At 38.6% G+C, this 13,935-nt stretch overlaps 1 protein-coding gene across 2 annotated transcripts; it reads left to right on the top strand.

The window, feature by feature from the left end:
- Positions 1 to 3,549: 3,549 nt before the first annotated feature.
- LOC122641843 (casein kinase 1-like protein HD16) lies at positions 3,550 to 13,044 on the top strand. 2 transcript variants are annotated; one of them, XM_043835147.1, is made up of 16 exons: positions 3,550 to 4,342; positions 4,651 to 4,779; positions 4,879 to 4,952; positions 5,093 to 5,162; positions 5,353 to 5,408; positions 7,513 to 7,584; positions 7,954 to 8,048; positions 8,170 to 8,236; positions 8,328 to 8,457; positions 8,558 to 8,776; positions 8,868 to 9,010; positions 9,478 to 9,652; positions 9,782 to 9,872; positions 11,553 to 11,710; positions 12,241 to 12,429; positions 12,918 to 13,044. In XM_043835147.1, exons 1-16 carry the CDS (start codon positions 3,884 to 3,886, stop codon positions 12,975 to 12,977), a joined length of 2,187 nt encoding a protein of 728 aa, XP_043691082.1. In that variant the 5' UTR covers positions 3,550 to 3,883; the 3' UTR covers positions 12,978 to 13,044. The 2 variants fall into 2 exon arrangements, with proteins under 2 accessions (XP_043691082.1, XP_043691084.1); XM_043835149.1 differs by having other exon boundaries at positions 3,551 to 4,342; positions 8,880 to 9,010.
- Positions 13,045 to 13,935: the final 891 nt, after the last annotated feature.

Genomic DNA, 13,935 nt, shown 5'->3' with positions numbered 1-13,935 from the left:
AAAACCTTGGTGGTAATCGATAACTATATTTTTACCCTTAAAAAAAAACTGGTATGTATGCAGCCGAATTTACCATAGCATGTGGGTCCACATAAATTAACATTGGTTCATTGTGTGGTAACGTGACACCTTGGTTTTACAACTGTGATGATAGATACGAGCCATTTTGTCTATTTGAATGGTCAAAATAAAGGGGTAAAACCGTAAAATAGAGGGTCTGTCGTTATCGTGCATCACGATGTTGACATTTTGATGAAAGACATTAACTTCCAATAGTAGAGAACGAAGGATTGACTAAGGCTGCGTTTGGTAACGGTCTGAACATCCTTATTATATAGCCTTGGTATGACCAAACTAACCCCAACCTCGTTCTCTGAACTCTCCGCTGAGCATGCGTGATGGGAGGAGGGAAGTTCATCCTCTAATCAATAAGATAAAAAATGACTTATGACTTACCGGATCTTTTTCCCCTCAATTTGTCTGTCCTTCAATTTCCTCAATTCCATGTAATAGGGGTAGAAATGACTACTTTTCCCCCAGTCCGAACACACTACCTGAGGTGGGGTCCACCTCCCTTTATTAGAGGGAATTGACGGACAGGCAAATTGAGGTGATATTTTTCCATTACTTACCCCAAAAGGGTCAGCTTAGTTGGCATAAGACCAGCTCCTCAAATGGAAAATTATAAGCCCCGAGTATTGGGGGCGGTCAAAATGCATCATGCGGCGGAGGCCTTGCCATGTGTGCACAGATGGGCCCCACCGTGCACACATGGGTGGTGCCCCAGCCGCATGATGGCACTTGACCGCCCCCCAGTACAATAAAGATCCATCCTCAAATAAGAGGTCATGAGTTCAAACCTAGGTTTAAAACCCAAGTATCGGACTCGGTATCGATTATTGCCAAAACCTTTTCGGATCGGTTCAAACCGGTCAGGATCGGTCTAGATAATATAAAAAATTAAAAATAAACTTAAAAACCTTGAAAAAAAAAAAAACCGTTCAATCGGATCGGTCGATCCAACTGAGTTGGCCAATCCAAGGAACGATCCAATCAAACCTTTCTGTATCGGTCAAATATCGGGATCGGCCTTCACCATTACTGATCTAATCTGACCGATATCGGCCAATCCGATCCAAGATTACGAACCATGGCTCAAACCACCTTGGGGCCTATCCCCATCCCCTAGCCCGGTAGCCCCTATTAAAGCTCTCCAATTCCAAAAAAATTAAAATTATACCTTTATGATTGACACAAAATAGGTCTTTAGGAATCGGTTGGAATCAAGATTGACTTCGCCGATTCCATTTAAAATTAAACGACTCACCCAATTGGATTCTGATTCTTAAATTCTAATTCAAACCAGGCGATTCATCTGATCCAAATTCGGCAAAAGGATAAAATCTGAAAAAAAAGTGAAAACATGGATTTTATTTTTGGGTGATTTACACGTACCACCCCTGAGGTTTGACGAAAGGATGATTTTACCCCCCAGTTTTGGAAAATTATATGTACCCCCCTAAGGTTTACAAACGGTAACAAATAAACCCATTCCGTCAGTTTATGGCTAACACTGTTAAAAAAAAAAAGGTAAAGTGACAAAAATGGCCCTTCAAGAAGAAGAAAAAAAAAAAAAAACCACCTGCAACTCATCTTCCCCAAATCGATTGGGGAAGATGAGTTGCAGGTTTTTTTTCTTTAAGAAACCAAACCATTTGTCAATTTTCTGCCTGAAACTTTTTTTTTGATAAAATAATCTAAAGAATGGAGAGTTCACTTAACACAGCAAGCCACCAAACTCATGGCTTTAATTTGTACGATATCAGTCAAATGGATGGAGCTGAGGATCCGAGGAATGGAAAGTGAAGAGAAAAGGAGGTGGGGGTAGGGGCTAGGGGGTTATATACATCCAAAAATCGAACCGAGAAAATGAGAGAGGAGATGGAGAGTGAGGCGAGAGGACTAGAGTTCATGGCCCTAATGACACGGGACGGTGAAGAACAGAGATGAGGGAAAGTTATTAGAGAGGATGAGTTGCAGATTTGGGAATCTCAATCTCAGTCGCAAGGTACCCCTTTCGGATGGCCTGCTGATCCTTCATCCCATGGTGATGATGCGAGAACTGCATCTGAAAGTTCAAGAGTTGTTTGTCTCCGCTACCCATCTCCCTTCTCACTTCACAACCAAGAATTTAAATGAAAAAAAAAAAAACAAAAAACAAAGGAAAAAAAAAAAAACCCTACTTGCTTTTTGGGTTTTATTTTGTTGGGTCTCTTGAATCATTTAATATTACAATAAGTAATTCATGGAGAAAGGCCATGGATCAGAAGCAGACATAGATAGATTGAAGAGGTTAAGAGAAGAGTCTCTCCAAGATCTGGGAACGTTGGTCATGTTCTGTAAGTCTCAAATATCAAACCGCACATATGAGATAATGAATTAGACCATATAGAGCCGAAAGCCTGCCCTAATCTGATTATCATTCTGGCCCTCGCAAAGACGATACTCAGAAACGCTAAAATTTAATCCTGCTAGACGGGAAGCGTGGATCAAAAGGAGGAATTTCAAAGGATAAAGTAAGAAAATGTAAGAAAATAGAGGACAAGAGTCTACCTTGGAGTTTGGGGAGAGATTGGCCGTGGTAGAAGAGGCGAATCATAGAATCTGACTTGACGACCGATCGAAGGAACATGAGAATGCTGCGAAGGCCACAGACTCAAAGGAACGAGAACTCGGCTCTGACATCTCTCAAACCAGTGTGGAGGGCGAGGGTGACCTCCCTGTAGACTGTAGAGTCGCCGCTTGTGGAGCGAATTCACCAAGTCTGCAATGGCCGGTGTAGAAGATGATGAAGACTAAGATTGCAATTGAGATTGAGATTCCAAATTTAGACCCTCACTCCACAGTTATGCGGCTTCTGGAATGGTTACAAATCCGATGGCTTGCTGTTACCCCAAACCTCCAACTCTCTGAGGATTGAGAGAAACCTAAATCAAATGGAAGAGGGAAAGGAAGGAGAGTGAATTAGGATCGGTTTCCATGGTGTTCCCTGCAAGGATACTTACAACTCATCTTCCCCAATCGATTTGGGGAAGTTGAGTTGCAGTTTTTTTTTTTGCAAGGGCAATTTCGTCAGTTCATATCATATTTTTAACACTGTTAGTCATGAACTGACGGAATGGGTTTATTTGTTAACATTTGTAAACCTCAGGGGGGTACGTAGAATTTTTCAAAACTAGGGGGTAAAATCATCCTTTCGTCAAACCTCAGTGGTGGTATGTGTAAATTACCCATTATTTTTTATTAAAGGAAGAAAAGGAGAATGCAAAGGAGTAGGGGCGTCAAAATCAAACCCAGGTCCAGGCCCAGGCCCGACCAGTTAAGGCCGAAATATTAGTAAAAGAAAGATTATTGGGCCTCCAACACACAGGCCCAATTAAGGCCCACAAAAACCACCCGGTGAACAGTTGACACCGGGGACGGGGTGAGAAAAGAAAAGAACAAGTTGTAAAAATTGCATATTCACCCCCCTCTCCATCTCTAATTCCTTAATTCCCTCTTCAGGTATGTTCCCGACACTTGCTATTGCTTTCCTTTCTGATTTCTGCAAAACCCTAGAAAAAAATATCTTTATAGTGAGTCAAAGGCTCAAAGCCATTGCAAGCTAATAATCGGCTAAAATTCGATCGCCTTATTATTTTGGATCTTCCATTCTCCTATTTGTTTTTTTGGCAACTCCATAGAATATTTTTTGATGATGAGGTTTTTAGGTTTTCAGGGAGAAACGAATCAGGTTTCGTAATGGTGACGAATTTAGAGGTTCGGAGAAGAAGATAATGTTCAGATTGGGAGAAGAGGGGTTTCTGGATTGTATGGGTGAAGAATGCCAGAGCTGCGTAGTGGAGTACGTCGTGCCCGTGCTCCGGTCGTAGATCAGGGGCGAAAGCCAAGAGGTCGAGCTGCGAAAATATCCGAGCCCGTGTTCGATAATTGTGTCAGAACTAGAGCCGCAGTCGCGAAAGAGGCTGCGAAGGCTAAAGCTGTTCGAATCGGGGTTAAGACTCGTGCTGGAAAGCCCAGAACGAGGTTGACCGCGAGGAATCAAGCCAAGGCTGCGGTGATTGTGATTTCGGAGAAGAACGGTGATTCTGGTCGCGATCGTGTTAAGGAACCCCGAGAAGAAGGGAAAGGGCGAGGGGGAGATCGGATTGGCAATCTAGGGAACGAGGTTTTGGCCGAGAATCGTAAGAAAGAAGCGATGGCAGACGATAGCGGTGGTTTGAGTGCCAACAAGGTCGGTGGGCAGGAAGAAGAAGGGAGTACCGCTCCTTTTCCTGAAAGGGTAAGCTGTAACCCTTTTCTAAATAGAAGACAAAGTAGCGTCTTTTCTTAATTATGTTAAACTTTATCTTCTCTTCGTTTTCGTGATTGTTGTTTCTCTGGGTTGTTCGTTTTACTATCATCATCTGGTATTAGTATTAGTTCTAGTTTCCTTTTGGTTTTAATTATTGCATTTTTTTTGTGCAGATTGTTTTAACATGGACCTGATTCTCTTATCGTTGATTGATTTCATTGTGTGTTAAATATAGTCGTTGTATTTTATTATGCCAACTTAATTTTAATATCTTATTTGAACTTTGCACCCCTCAGGTTCAGGTAGGAGGCTCCCCAATTTATAAGATCGACAGGAAGTTGGGCAAAGGGGGGTTTGGTCAGGTATTTGTGGGTCGTCGTGTAATGGGAGGGAACGAGCGGTCAACAGGTTCTGGGCCTATGGAGGTATTTAATCAGGAAAATTTAACCTCTGGAAGCTTGATTGTGTTCTTCATGGGTGGTTGGTGTGGCTTGCTTTACATTGGCTTATTGTGTTATCAACAGGTGGCACTTAAATTTGAACATAGAAGCAGCAAAGGTTGTAACTATGGCCCTCCATATGAGTGGCAAGTTTACAGGTCTGTTTTTTTTATTATTTGAGTTGAATTATAATTTTTATCATAATAATCATCTTCATCGTAATTAGTTTTGTAGTTATCGTCATTGTTGTTGTTGATCTCAATTCTCTTGGAAATTGATGCAATTTGTTTTTGAGCAGCTATATTGGTGGCAGTCATGGAGTGCCAAAAGTACACTTCAAAGGGAGACAAGGGGATTATTATATAATGGTATGGATTCATATCCTGTGTCAAACTTTTGGTCATTTGGCCAATCTCGTCAGTCTCTCTATTCCAATGACAAATTATTTTCATTTCCTGCTGTTTAATTTGATTAAAAGTCTTTATCCTTAATGCTTTTTGGGGTTTTGTTTTCCAGTTGTAAAAAAGAATTAATGAGTGGTGCATTACATATCTGCAGGTCATGGACATGTTAGGGCCAAGCTTATGGGATACATGGAATTCTTCAGGGCAATCGTGAGTAGTCTCCCATTCACATGATATGCTTCTCCTAACACTGTTGATTGGGTTATAAATTGTTCACCTGCGAGTTACAGATTCCATGGACCACTTTTGTTAACGTCATGTCTGAATTCTGATTGTACTTTAGTTAATCAATCTAGAAGAAACTTTAAAGGTAATGCAAAATCGATCTCGAACAAGTAAAACCAGTGAGAGATCCTTTGCAATTGGATCACATATAGGGACAAACCAGTATTAAGAACAGTGTTCTTTAACACTTTTTATTTACATATGACTATATGAGAGAGAAAAAAGAAGGATATGAACTGGTCCTCCCACTAAGAACTCGACCAGCATCTCACCAGTCCAAAGCAAGGCATATCACCAAGCAATCAAACATCTCATTAGGCTCCACTACATCTCACAGCTATTGGCATAAAACCAGAATTTTCATTCAAAGTTTTTTAACTTGCATCCAAATGCTTATAGACAACTCCTTTAATGGAGAGGTTGGGAGGGTTTATAGACTCTCATTGGGACTTTCTTCTAGACTTAATGGCCTGTACATTTCCAAGGACATACATCGGGACTCTGTTCAAGATATTTAATGACTTCACATTTTCAAGTTCTTTCACAACTAACAATGAAACTAATCTATTGATATCCCCAATACTTCATAACTTTAGAGGACTAGATACAATGAACTGGGCCACTTATCCCTCATATATGGGCTGTCAAAATAGGCCCATTACGATAGAAAACATAAAAATTCCCGGCCCATGACCCATATAACCTATTAGGCTACTTTTTTAACCCATTAGTCTATGCTTTGGGCTTGTTCCAGCATAAATATTTATGTTGGAACCTCTCTTGATCTACATCAAAAAGCCACTTCGTAGGCAGCTTATGGATTTTGATATTCTGCTTTCCATTCTGATTTTATTATACCTTTTGTACTCCTATTTGAACATGGAATTTTCTGCTTTTGAATATATATCTTTTATATGCTTCTTCTAACGTTGTTGAACATATGAAGAACCTGCTATTGTGATGTTAAAGTTGGCCCTACTTGTTCATAGTAGAGCAACCTTATTTTTTATTGCTTAGCTGTTTCTCATGTGGATATGCATGCATAGAATGTTTGGCATAAAGCTTTGTCATGCGTATAGGTATGCTTGTAATGCATCGATTGTTTAGTACAGCTGCATGTGGTGCAAAATTTGATATTATCTTTTGCTGAATGACAATATTGTTGGGCAGTGGATGATATTCTCAAACGTTTGGATTTGCCTTCAAGCACCATATATTGTCTGATCAATTGTGCTACCTAATGCTGTTTGGACATTTATTTTGTCTCCTCAAAAGGAAATAAATGCGACATTCTCTCTGAGTGGTGACTACAGTGGCTTAGCTTTTCACTTCAAGATGTAGTATTAGTTACCATATTTTGGTTATTGTTTGCTAAAATCTGCTGTTACAGGTTATGTTTCTTCAAAAGTTTATGGACCCACATTCTCTTCCGCTAAAAGCCACCTTTAGATCCTACTACTAGTTTTTGGTGGTAGTTAAAGAGTAAAATGCACTTGAAGCAATATGGCTGGAAATGGAAGCACGTGTACAAGTGTACTAAGTTATTTTAGACAATCACATAATCTTTTTCTGTAGGAATTTGTACATGGCTCTGTATTTGAGTTGTTTTCTATATGAGCTGATAAATCCCACTTCTGTAGTTGTCCTGACAGATAATACAAGTGACAGTATTTCTGTATTAGAGCATCATGCATAAAGCATAATTCCAACCTTGGCTCTTCTTGAGGTTGCTTCATCCAAACAATTTAATATTTGTAATGTGTATGTTAATGACTACACAAGTGAATGTTAAGAAAATAATTCACATTATTTATGTTGTTATGCTCCTTCTAGCTTTATATATATCGAGTCTGTTAACATTTAGTGCATCATTCTTCTTACTATTCATATTATCTGTGATATTCTTCCATAATGACTAGAAAATATATATTAACGTATCCAAAATTTATTCTTTTACTTTGCTACTGGTCCTTTGACATCCATCCCCATCCCCCTCCTTTTCAAAAAAAATAAAAATAAAAATGTGCAGGATGTCATCAGAAATGGTAGCCTGCATTGCAGTTGAGTCTATATCGATCCTAGAAAAGATGCATTCGAAAGGGTAAGTATCTATTATAATCATCCGTTTCTCAGTATTCCTATAATTGAAGATTTTTTTCTGAACTTGGATCATTCTTGTGCAATGCTGATTCAAATCAATATGGATTGGATGATCCAAACAATGGATCACTGACCAGCGAGCGAAAGCACAACATTGCTGCTGAGTAGTCAGATCCACTAGATATGATAGATCAGATTGTTCTGCTCTGATAACAATATGGATTGGATGATCTGGAGGATTTGATACCTATCCTTTTAAGTCTTTTGATTATCTATGGGCAAGACCATTTATATGGCTTTGCAAAATGTGTTTGTCGACTGTTTCTTTTTGGTGTCGTATTTTTCACACGATTCCTCTGTCTCACGTTAGTTATGTCCATGGAGATGTAAAGCCTGAGAATTTTCTACTCGGTCAACCAGCTACGGCGCAGGAAAAGAAGTTGTTTCTTGTAGATCTTGGATTAGGTGGGGAAGTTCACTGGTCATAAGCTTACTCACCCAGAAAGACATCACGATGTCTTGTCAATTTTCTCGTTGTTACTTCTTCTGTCATCTTTTCTTTAATTTATTTTCATATGACTTGCAGCAACAAGATGGAGAGATAGCACTAGTGGCCAGCATGTAGAGTACGATCAACGGCCTGATGTATTCAGGTCAGCTGTTAGTTTTGTTATATCATAAGTTATATTTTAAGTGTGGTACAACTTCTAACCCTCATCTTGTTTGCCCATTTAATTTCTGCAGAGGAACTGTTCGTTATGCTAGCGCTCATGCCCACTTAGGAAGAACTGCAAGTAGAAGAGATGATCTAGAATCTCTTGCATATACACTACTCTTTCTTCACCGAGGCAGGTTGCCATGGCAAGGTTATCAGGTATTTTGTGCTAATACATGTCCTAGGGTTACTTTGCGCTGACTATGGACAATTTTATGGATAAAATTAGTGTCTTAATGTATGACTTTTACTCTGTCAGGGTGATAATAAATCATTCCTAGTTTGCAAGAAAAAGATGGCAACATCACCTGAAATGTTGTGTTGCTTCTGCCCTCCGCCTTTTAAGCAATTTCTCGAGATTGTGGTGAACATGAAATTTGATGAAGAGCCGGACTATTCCAAGCTAATATCTTTGTTTGATGGGTTGATTGGACCAAATCCTGCGATAAGGCCAATTAATACTGATGGTGCTCAGAAGGTAATAGATGGACATATCTTAATATGTCTTATTGCATTTATCAATTTTGGATCAACCTTTTTGCTCAATATTTTTATTTATTTAAGCCAAGATTATCTATCAGGTAGGTCAGAAACGGGGTAGGCTGACCATTGATGAAGACGATGATGTACTACCAAAGAAAAAGGTCCGTATAGGAGTTCCTGCTACTCAATGGATTTCAGTCTACAATGCCAGACAGCCAATGAAACAGAGGTATGCTTATTTTGTGTAATTTTCGGGGGTAAGTTGTTTGGTTTTATTTATTTATTTTTTGTATATTATGTATATCTTGTTTTGAGAGATTAATGGAGGGTATGGCCCTCAATAGAATCAAATGGCAGAAGGTTACCATTGGTGAGATTAAAATTTCAGCAGGTTTAAGAGCTTACCAATATCTGTTAGTTGTCACGGTATCCTGAAAACCAGGGATGGCAATTTAAACTAGTTTCGTGTTCCAGTGTCTTGATCAGTAGGCTGATCTTCTTCTGGGTGTTAAACTGGATACTCTTGTTAGTTGTTATGTTACATGGTACTTAATTCAGTGTCAAGTGTCAATTCCTTAGTCCTTTATGATAATGTGGTTAGTGACCTCATCATTTCTATTGAAATATCATTATATCGTCTATTAAACTTGAGCTTTTAGCTGTTGATGTGATGCTTTATTTATTAATTTTAATTAGATACCACTATAATGTGGCCGATGGACGACTGGCACAGCATGTAGAAAAAGGAAATGAAGATGGTTTGCTTATAAGTTGTGTGGCTTCTTCTTCCAATCTTTGGGCACTCATCATGGATGCCGGAACTGGTTTCTCTTCCCAAGTTTATGAGCTGTCACCATACTTCTTACATAAGGTATGATTTTATTTTTTTTTAATAATTTTTTTAATTGGTAGGGTGTATAGCTCCTCTTTGATTGCCTGAAATTATTTCAAGAGTTGATTACATAGTTATTTATCCCAATTTTTCTGAAAACAATCACAGGAATGGATTATGGAGCAGTGGGAGAAGAATTACTACATCAGTTCAATAGCTGGTGCTAACAATGGAAGTTCTCTGGTCGTGATGTCCAAAGGTTGCCCCCACATTAAGCTTCCTATTTATTCTTTTTGTTAAAAAAAAACCATAGGTGAAAATTTACCCATGGTTATTGTGTTGATGACCAATGATGCTTCATATTTTTCTTTGTCATAGTAAAGATGGTCTGGGTGCAATTGATTTACATGACTACTGCATATGTTAGTGGATATGGAAGACTAGTTTCTCCAACTATTGGAAGTTTGTCCCTATTCTTATCTGTAGATCTATATTTAAAAACATCAAGTGGCATTCCTAACTCTTCAAACATAAGAAGATTCTTTACACACACACACACACATCCACATCCATATCCAAGTCTCAGTATAGGAGCGAAATATACATTATTTTTCAGCTGACTTCTGTCATTATTGTCTGCAACAACAACAACAACAACAACAAACTCAGCCTTTTCCCAACTGAATGTGGTTGGCTACATGGATCCGTGCAAAAAAAGTAGGGAAAACTGAGGTCTACATAAATAAAATGAAAGTAAGACGAATGAAGAAATGAGAGACGAGAAAAGATATGTGAGTGTAAGAGGGAAGAGGCACAGCCCATCTGTCATTATTGTCTGTATGAATAAAATCATGATAGGAATAATAGGATTAATTTGCTTCTGTTTATTTGATAGGATTTGCCTTCATTGCCTGTTACATTTAGATGGTCCTTGTGTTTGGCTTCTCTTAAGCTGACCGAACCTCAGCAGACTGCTAAAAGCACCATCGGCCTTTTCTGATTATAGAATTTTTGCTTTCACCCCCTCTCCCCCCTCCATAGAGATCTGGATAAGTGAATTTTCTTTTTGAGGTTTGATAATGCTATTGGAACTTTTTATCATTTAGGAATATGCTCATCCTACCATCCAACTCCTCCTGGAAAATTTCTTGTACGGATGGATCGATCTTCAGTCTGGAAACTCTTTTAGAGCTACTATGAGTAATAAATTTTATCATTTTTGGTCTACCTACTACGAGATGCCAGATCGTCTGCATAAGATATGTAATGGTGCTGGCTAGCATTTGCAACAGTTGTAATTCAATATTTCATATTAAAAAAAATCTCTTTAGGGATAAGAAGGATACACCTTAAGTAGCACGGTTATTCATGCAATCCCTTTCACAAAAAAGTGAATATCTGCTCACTGTGAACGAATAAACTATTGATCTCCATTTCCAACAATAAAACTGTCTGACATGCTCTTTTCCATTGTTATATGAACTAGCTATGGCTTTGATGTGCAAATTGATTACAACTGGGGAAAGCTAATCTTTTTGTCTCAAGGCATTTGGAAGTATGAAAATAAGCAGTGCCACTCACTGGGAATTCTTGTGGAAATACTGTAGGATTGACGTAGTCAATATAGGTGAATCGGCTGCAAGCCTGCAACAATTAGATAATGCATATAGAAATGTACCCATTTAGAGATAAATGTTGTTAGAGAAGAGTTCTTCAATTTTGAGATTTTTAGATTCGTAATCTCATGCTAGAGTAAGGGTGCAGCGTTCTATGTCATCTTGCAACTCTAGCTTTATATGTTGGGGGTTAATCCCAGAGGGTAAAGAAAGGTTCTTGAAGGTTTGCACGTGCATGCATGAACATCCTGTTGTGAATTTCAAATTTTCATTTTTCCATCTTCAGTGATAAATTCTGAATTTTTGGGACTCAATTTCTGCAGGGACCCAGTACACTCAGCAGTCTTACAAGGTCAGTGACTCTTTCCCATTCAAATGGATAAACAAGAAGTGGAGAGAAGGGTTCCATGTGACCTCAATGGCAACTGCTGGTAGCAGATGGGGTGTTGTCATGTCTCGAAATGCTGGCTTCAGCGATCAGGTTGAGTTCAACTTCTTGTACTATTCTCAATGCTGGATTACATCTCCCCCTCTTAATCATTTTTGAAAATAATAGTCTTTCAAGTGTCTTGATGGGAATCTTAATTAAATGCCTTCATTTCTTCTGGGGGTTTTCTTAGTCCATTTAAATTTTGTATATATTTGAAATCAGAAACTCTCTGTAGTTCCAATGAAAAGGCCTAGAAAATCCTGGTGGCTTCTTAAATCCACCACATGGTAGTTACAAAGTTCAAACTACAATTATTTATGGTCACCAGTCAGCAACAATAAATATTTATTTTTTTGCTGTTTTTTAATATTAATTTTTTTTCTCCTTGGAAGTGAGTTTTTTTTTTGCTGCTGAGTTGCTGGGAGATCTAGAAATTGCTTTCTGGATCAATGACTCGGAACATTATTTGCAGTATCATCTACCCATTTAATGTGTACTGCAGTTTTCTGTACAGGCTCAAGACTATTCTTCTTTTATAGTAGGCCTGTTGCTGCTTAAATGTCTGACATCAGTTTTTGTAGGTTGTCGAGCTTGACTTTCTCTATCCAAGTGAAGGTATTCACAGACGTTGGGATTGTGGTTATCGGATAACATCCACAGCTGCTACTTGGGATCAAGCTGCTCTTATCCTAAGTGTGCCTAAGCGCAAACCTGGTGATGAAACTCAGGAGACTTTGCGAACATCTCAGTTTCCAAGTACTCATGTTAAGGTGATGACCTGATTTTTTGGTTTAAAAATCATAGTATAAATTATTTTATTACTCTTGAAATTGAATTGTAAACTATAAAATATAAATAGAGGATAAAAATAGAGTTCCCCCAAAATTTCTGAAATTGTATTACTATTGGCAACTGCATTCTGAACTCTGAAAGAGGCTGGATGTCTTCATAGTTTGTGGTGAAATGCATCGCCTTTTCTGCTCCTTGGCATGTTTTGAATGATCACTAGCCAGGTTCACTAATTAAAAAGAGGAGGAACTAAGGAGATGGTTGAGTTTCTCTTTGGTTTTGGTTTTTTTTTTTTTTTTTTTTTTTTAATGTTGCCAGTATGTTCCTTTGGCATACATTACACATATTTCACCTTTGCTGAGTTGGCAATTCATGTATTTGTCTTGATTGGAAATCCGTGGCAACTGCTATTGGATTTGTTTATGATGATGTGTTGCTGACCTTAAGGTTTCATGGCATATGTATACAGGAAAAATGGGCAAAGAATCTCTATCTGGCATCTGTTTGCTATGGACGTACAGTATCTTGAGGCTTGACATGGTCAGTTATCACTGTTCAGCTCACATTTGTTGTCTTGAAGTTTGATAAAATGGCAGTGATGTACTTGGATAAGAGAAGGTCGTTATGAACCACAAGGAAAGCAACAAAGAAAAGGTGGTTTGGTTCTTCAAAATGTGTCTCAATACCAATGTTAAATGTACAGTAGTTAATGGAAGTTGGGGGTTCCACGAGCTTTTTCTGTTGCTCGTGAGTCGATTGTGCTCTTCTATATGGTGTAATTTTTATATGACATCAAATATTTAAACTATGTAATAGGGGATAGGAATTTGTTAACAAATCCTGTAATTCCTGTTCGAGTGCCAGCAGGGAAACGGGCAGCTAAGATTCTTGGTAATGGGGGGGGGGGGGACTGGTGTTGCTTGTGGTTTTAATATTACATATCTCGACCATTCCATTTTATGACAGCTTACATTCTTGTTTATTGTTTTGGGCCTGGTAGCGATGACGTACACATCAGTTGTCAGATTTGGTATAACTTGGCTGAGCTTCACCTTTCTTCCCCTTCTTTGTTTTTGGTGTATTTTTTCTTCGATATCTCCTGGACTATTAATCAATCCACAGGCCAGCATTATAGCAACGTGAGAAGATAATCGACCGATTTCCTCGTTTGATAAGTATTGGCTCAATTGACAGATTAACATGGCCGTGGGAGCTACTCAGAGGGATTTGTGTCTTGTGATATGGAAGGTGTGGAGGATCAAGATATTCTGTGCTTTGAAGCTTTGAGGGCCAAATAATCCCTCCGGTTCTTCTTGCCACGCTTTGATGCTGTTGGGTTTTTTATACAAACATGCTTTTACTCCTTAAAGTAGCCCTAAATAGGACTCAGTTCAACAACTATCTGTGTTCGTGTCCAAAATATTAGCTGGCATATTGCATCCACTTAGAGGAAGCAAAGATGTGGAACTTCCTTCATAACCTAAGAA

The sequence above is a fragment of the Telopea speciosissima genome, chromosome 10, assembly GCF_018873765.1.
Source record: "Telopea speciosissima isolate NSW1024214 ecotype Mountain lineage chromosome 10, Tspe_v1, whole genome shotgun sequence".
Classification (NCBI taxonomy): Eukaryota; Viridiplantae; Streptophyta; class Magnoliopsida; order Proteales; family Proteaceae; genus Telopea; species Telopea speciosissima.
The sequence above is the reverse complement of the archived record's forward strand: the minus strand, read 5'-3'. Positions and strand labels throughout refer to the sequence as shown.

Bases quoted from the DNA above. Each gene is read 5' to 3' on its own strand.
- LOC122641843 (XM_043835147.1), top strand. From the start codon at position 3,884: ATGCCAGAGCTGCGTAGTGGAGTACGTCGTGCCCGTGCTCCGGTCGTA. The intron at 4,343-4,650 runs GTAAGCTGTAAC...TGCACCCCTCAG, and splicing joins CCGCTCCTTTTCCTGAAAGG to GTTCAGGTAGGAGGCTCCCC. The intron at 11,711-12,240 runs GTTGAGTTCAAC...CAGTTTTTGTAG, and splicing joins ATGCTGGCTTCAGCGATCAG to GTTGTCGAGCTTGACTTTCT.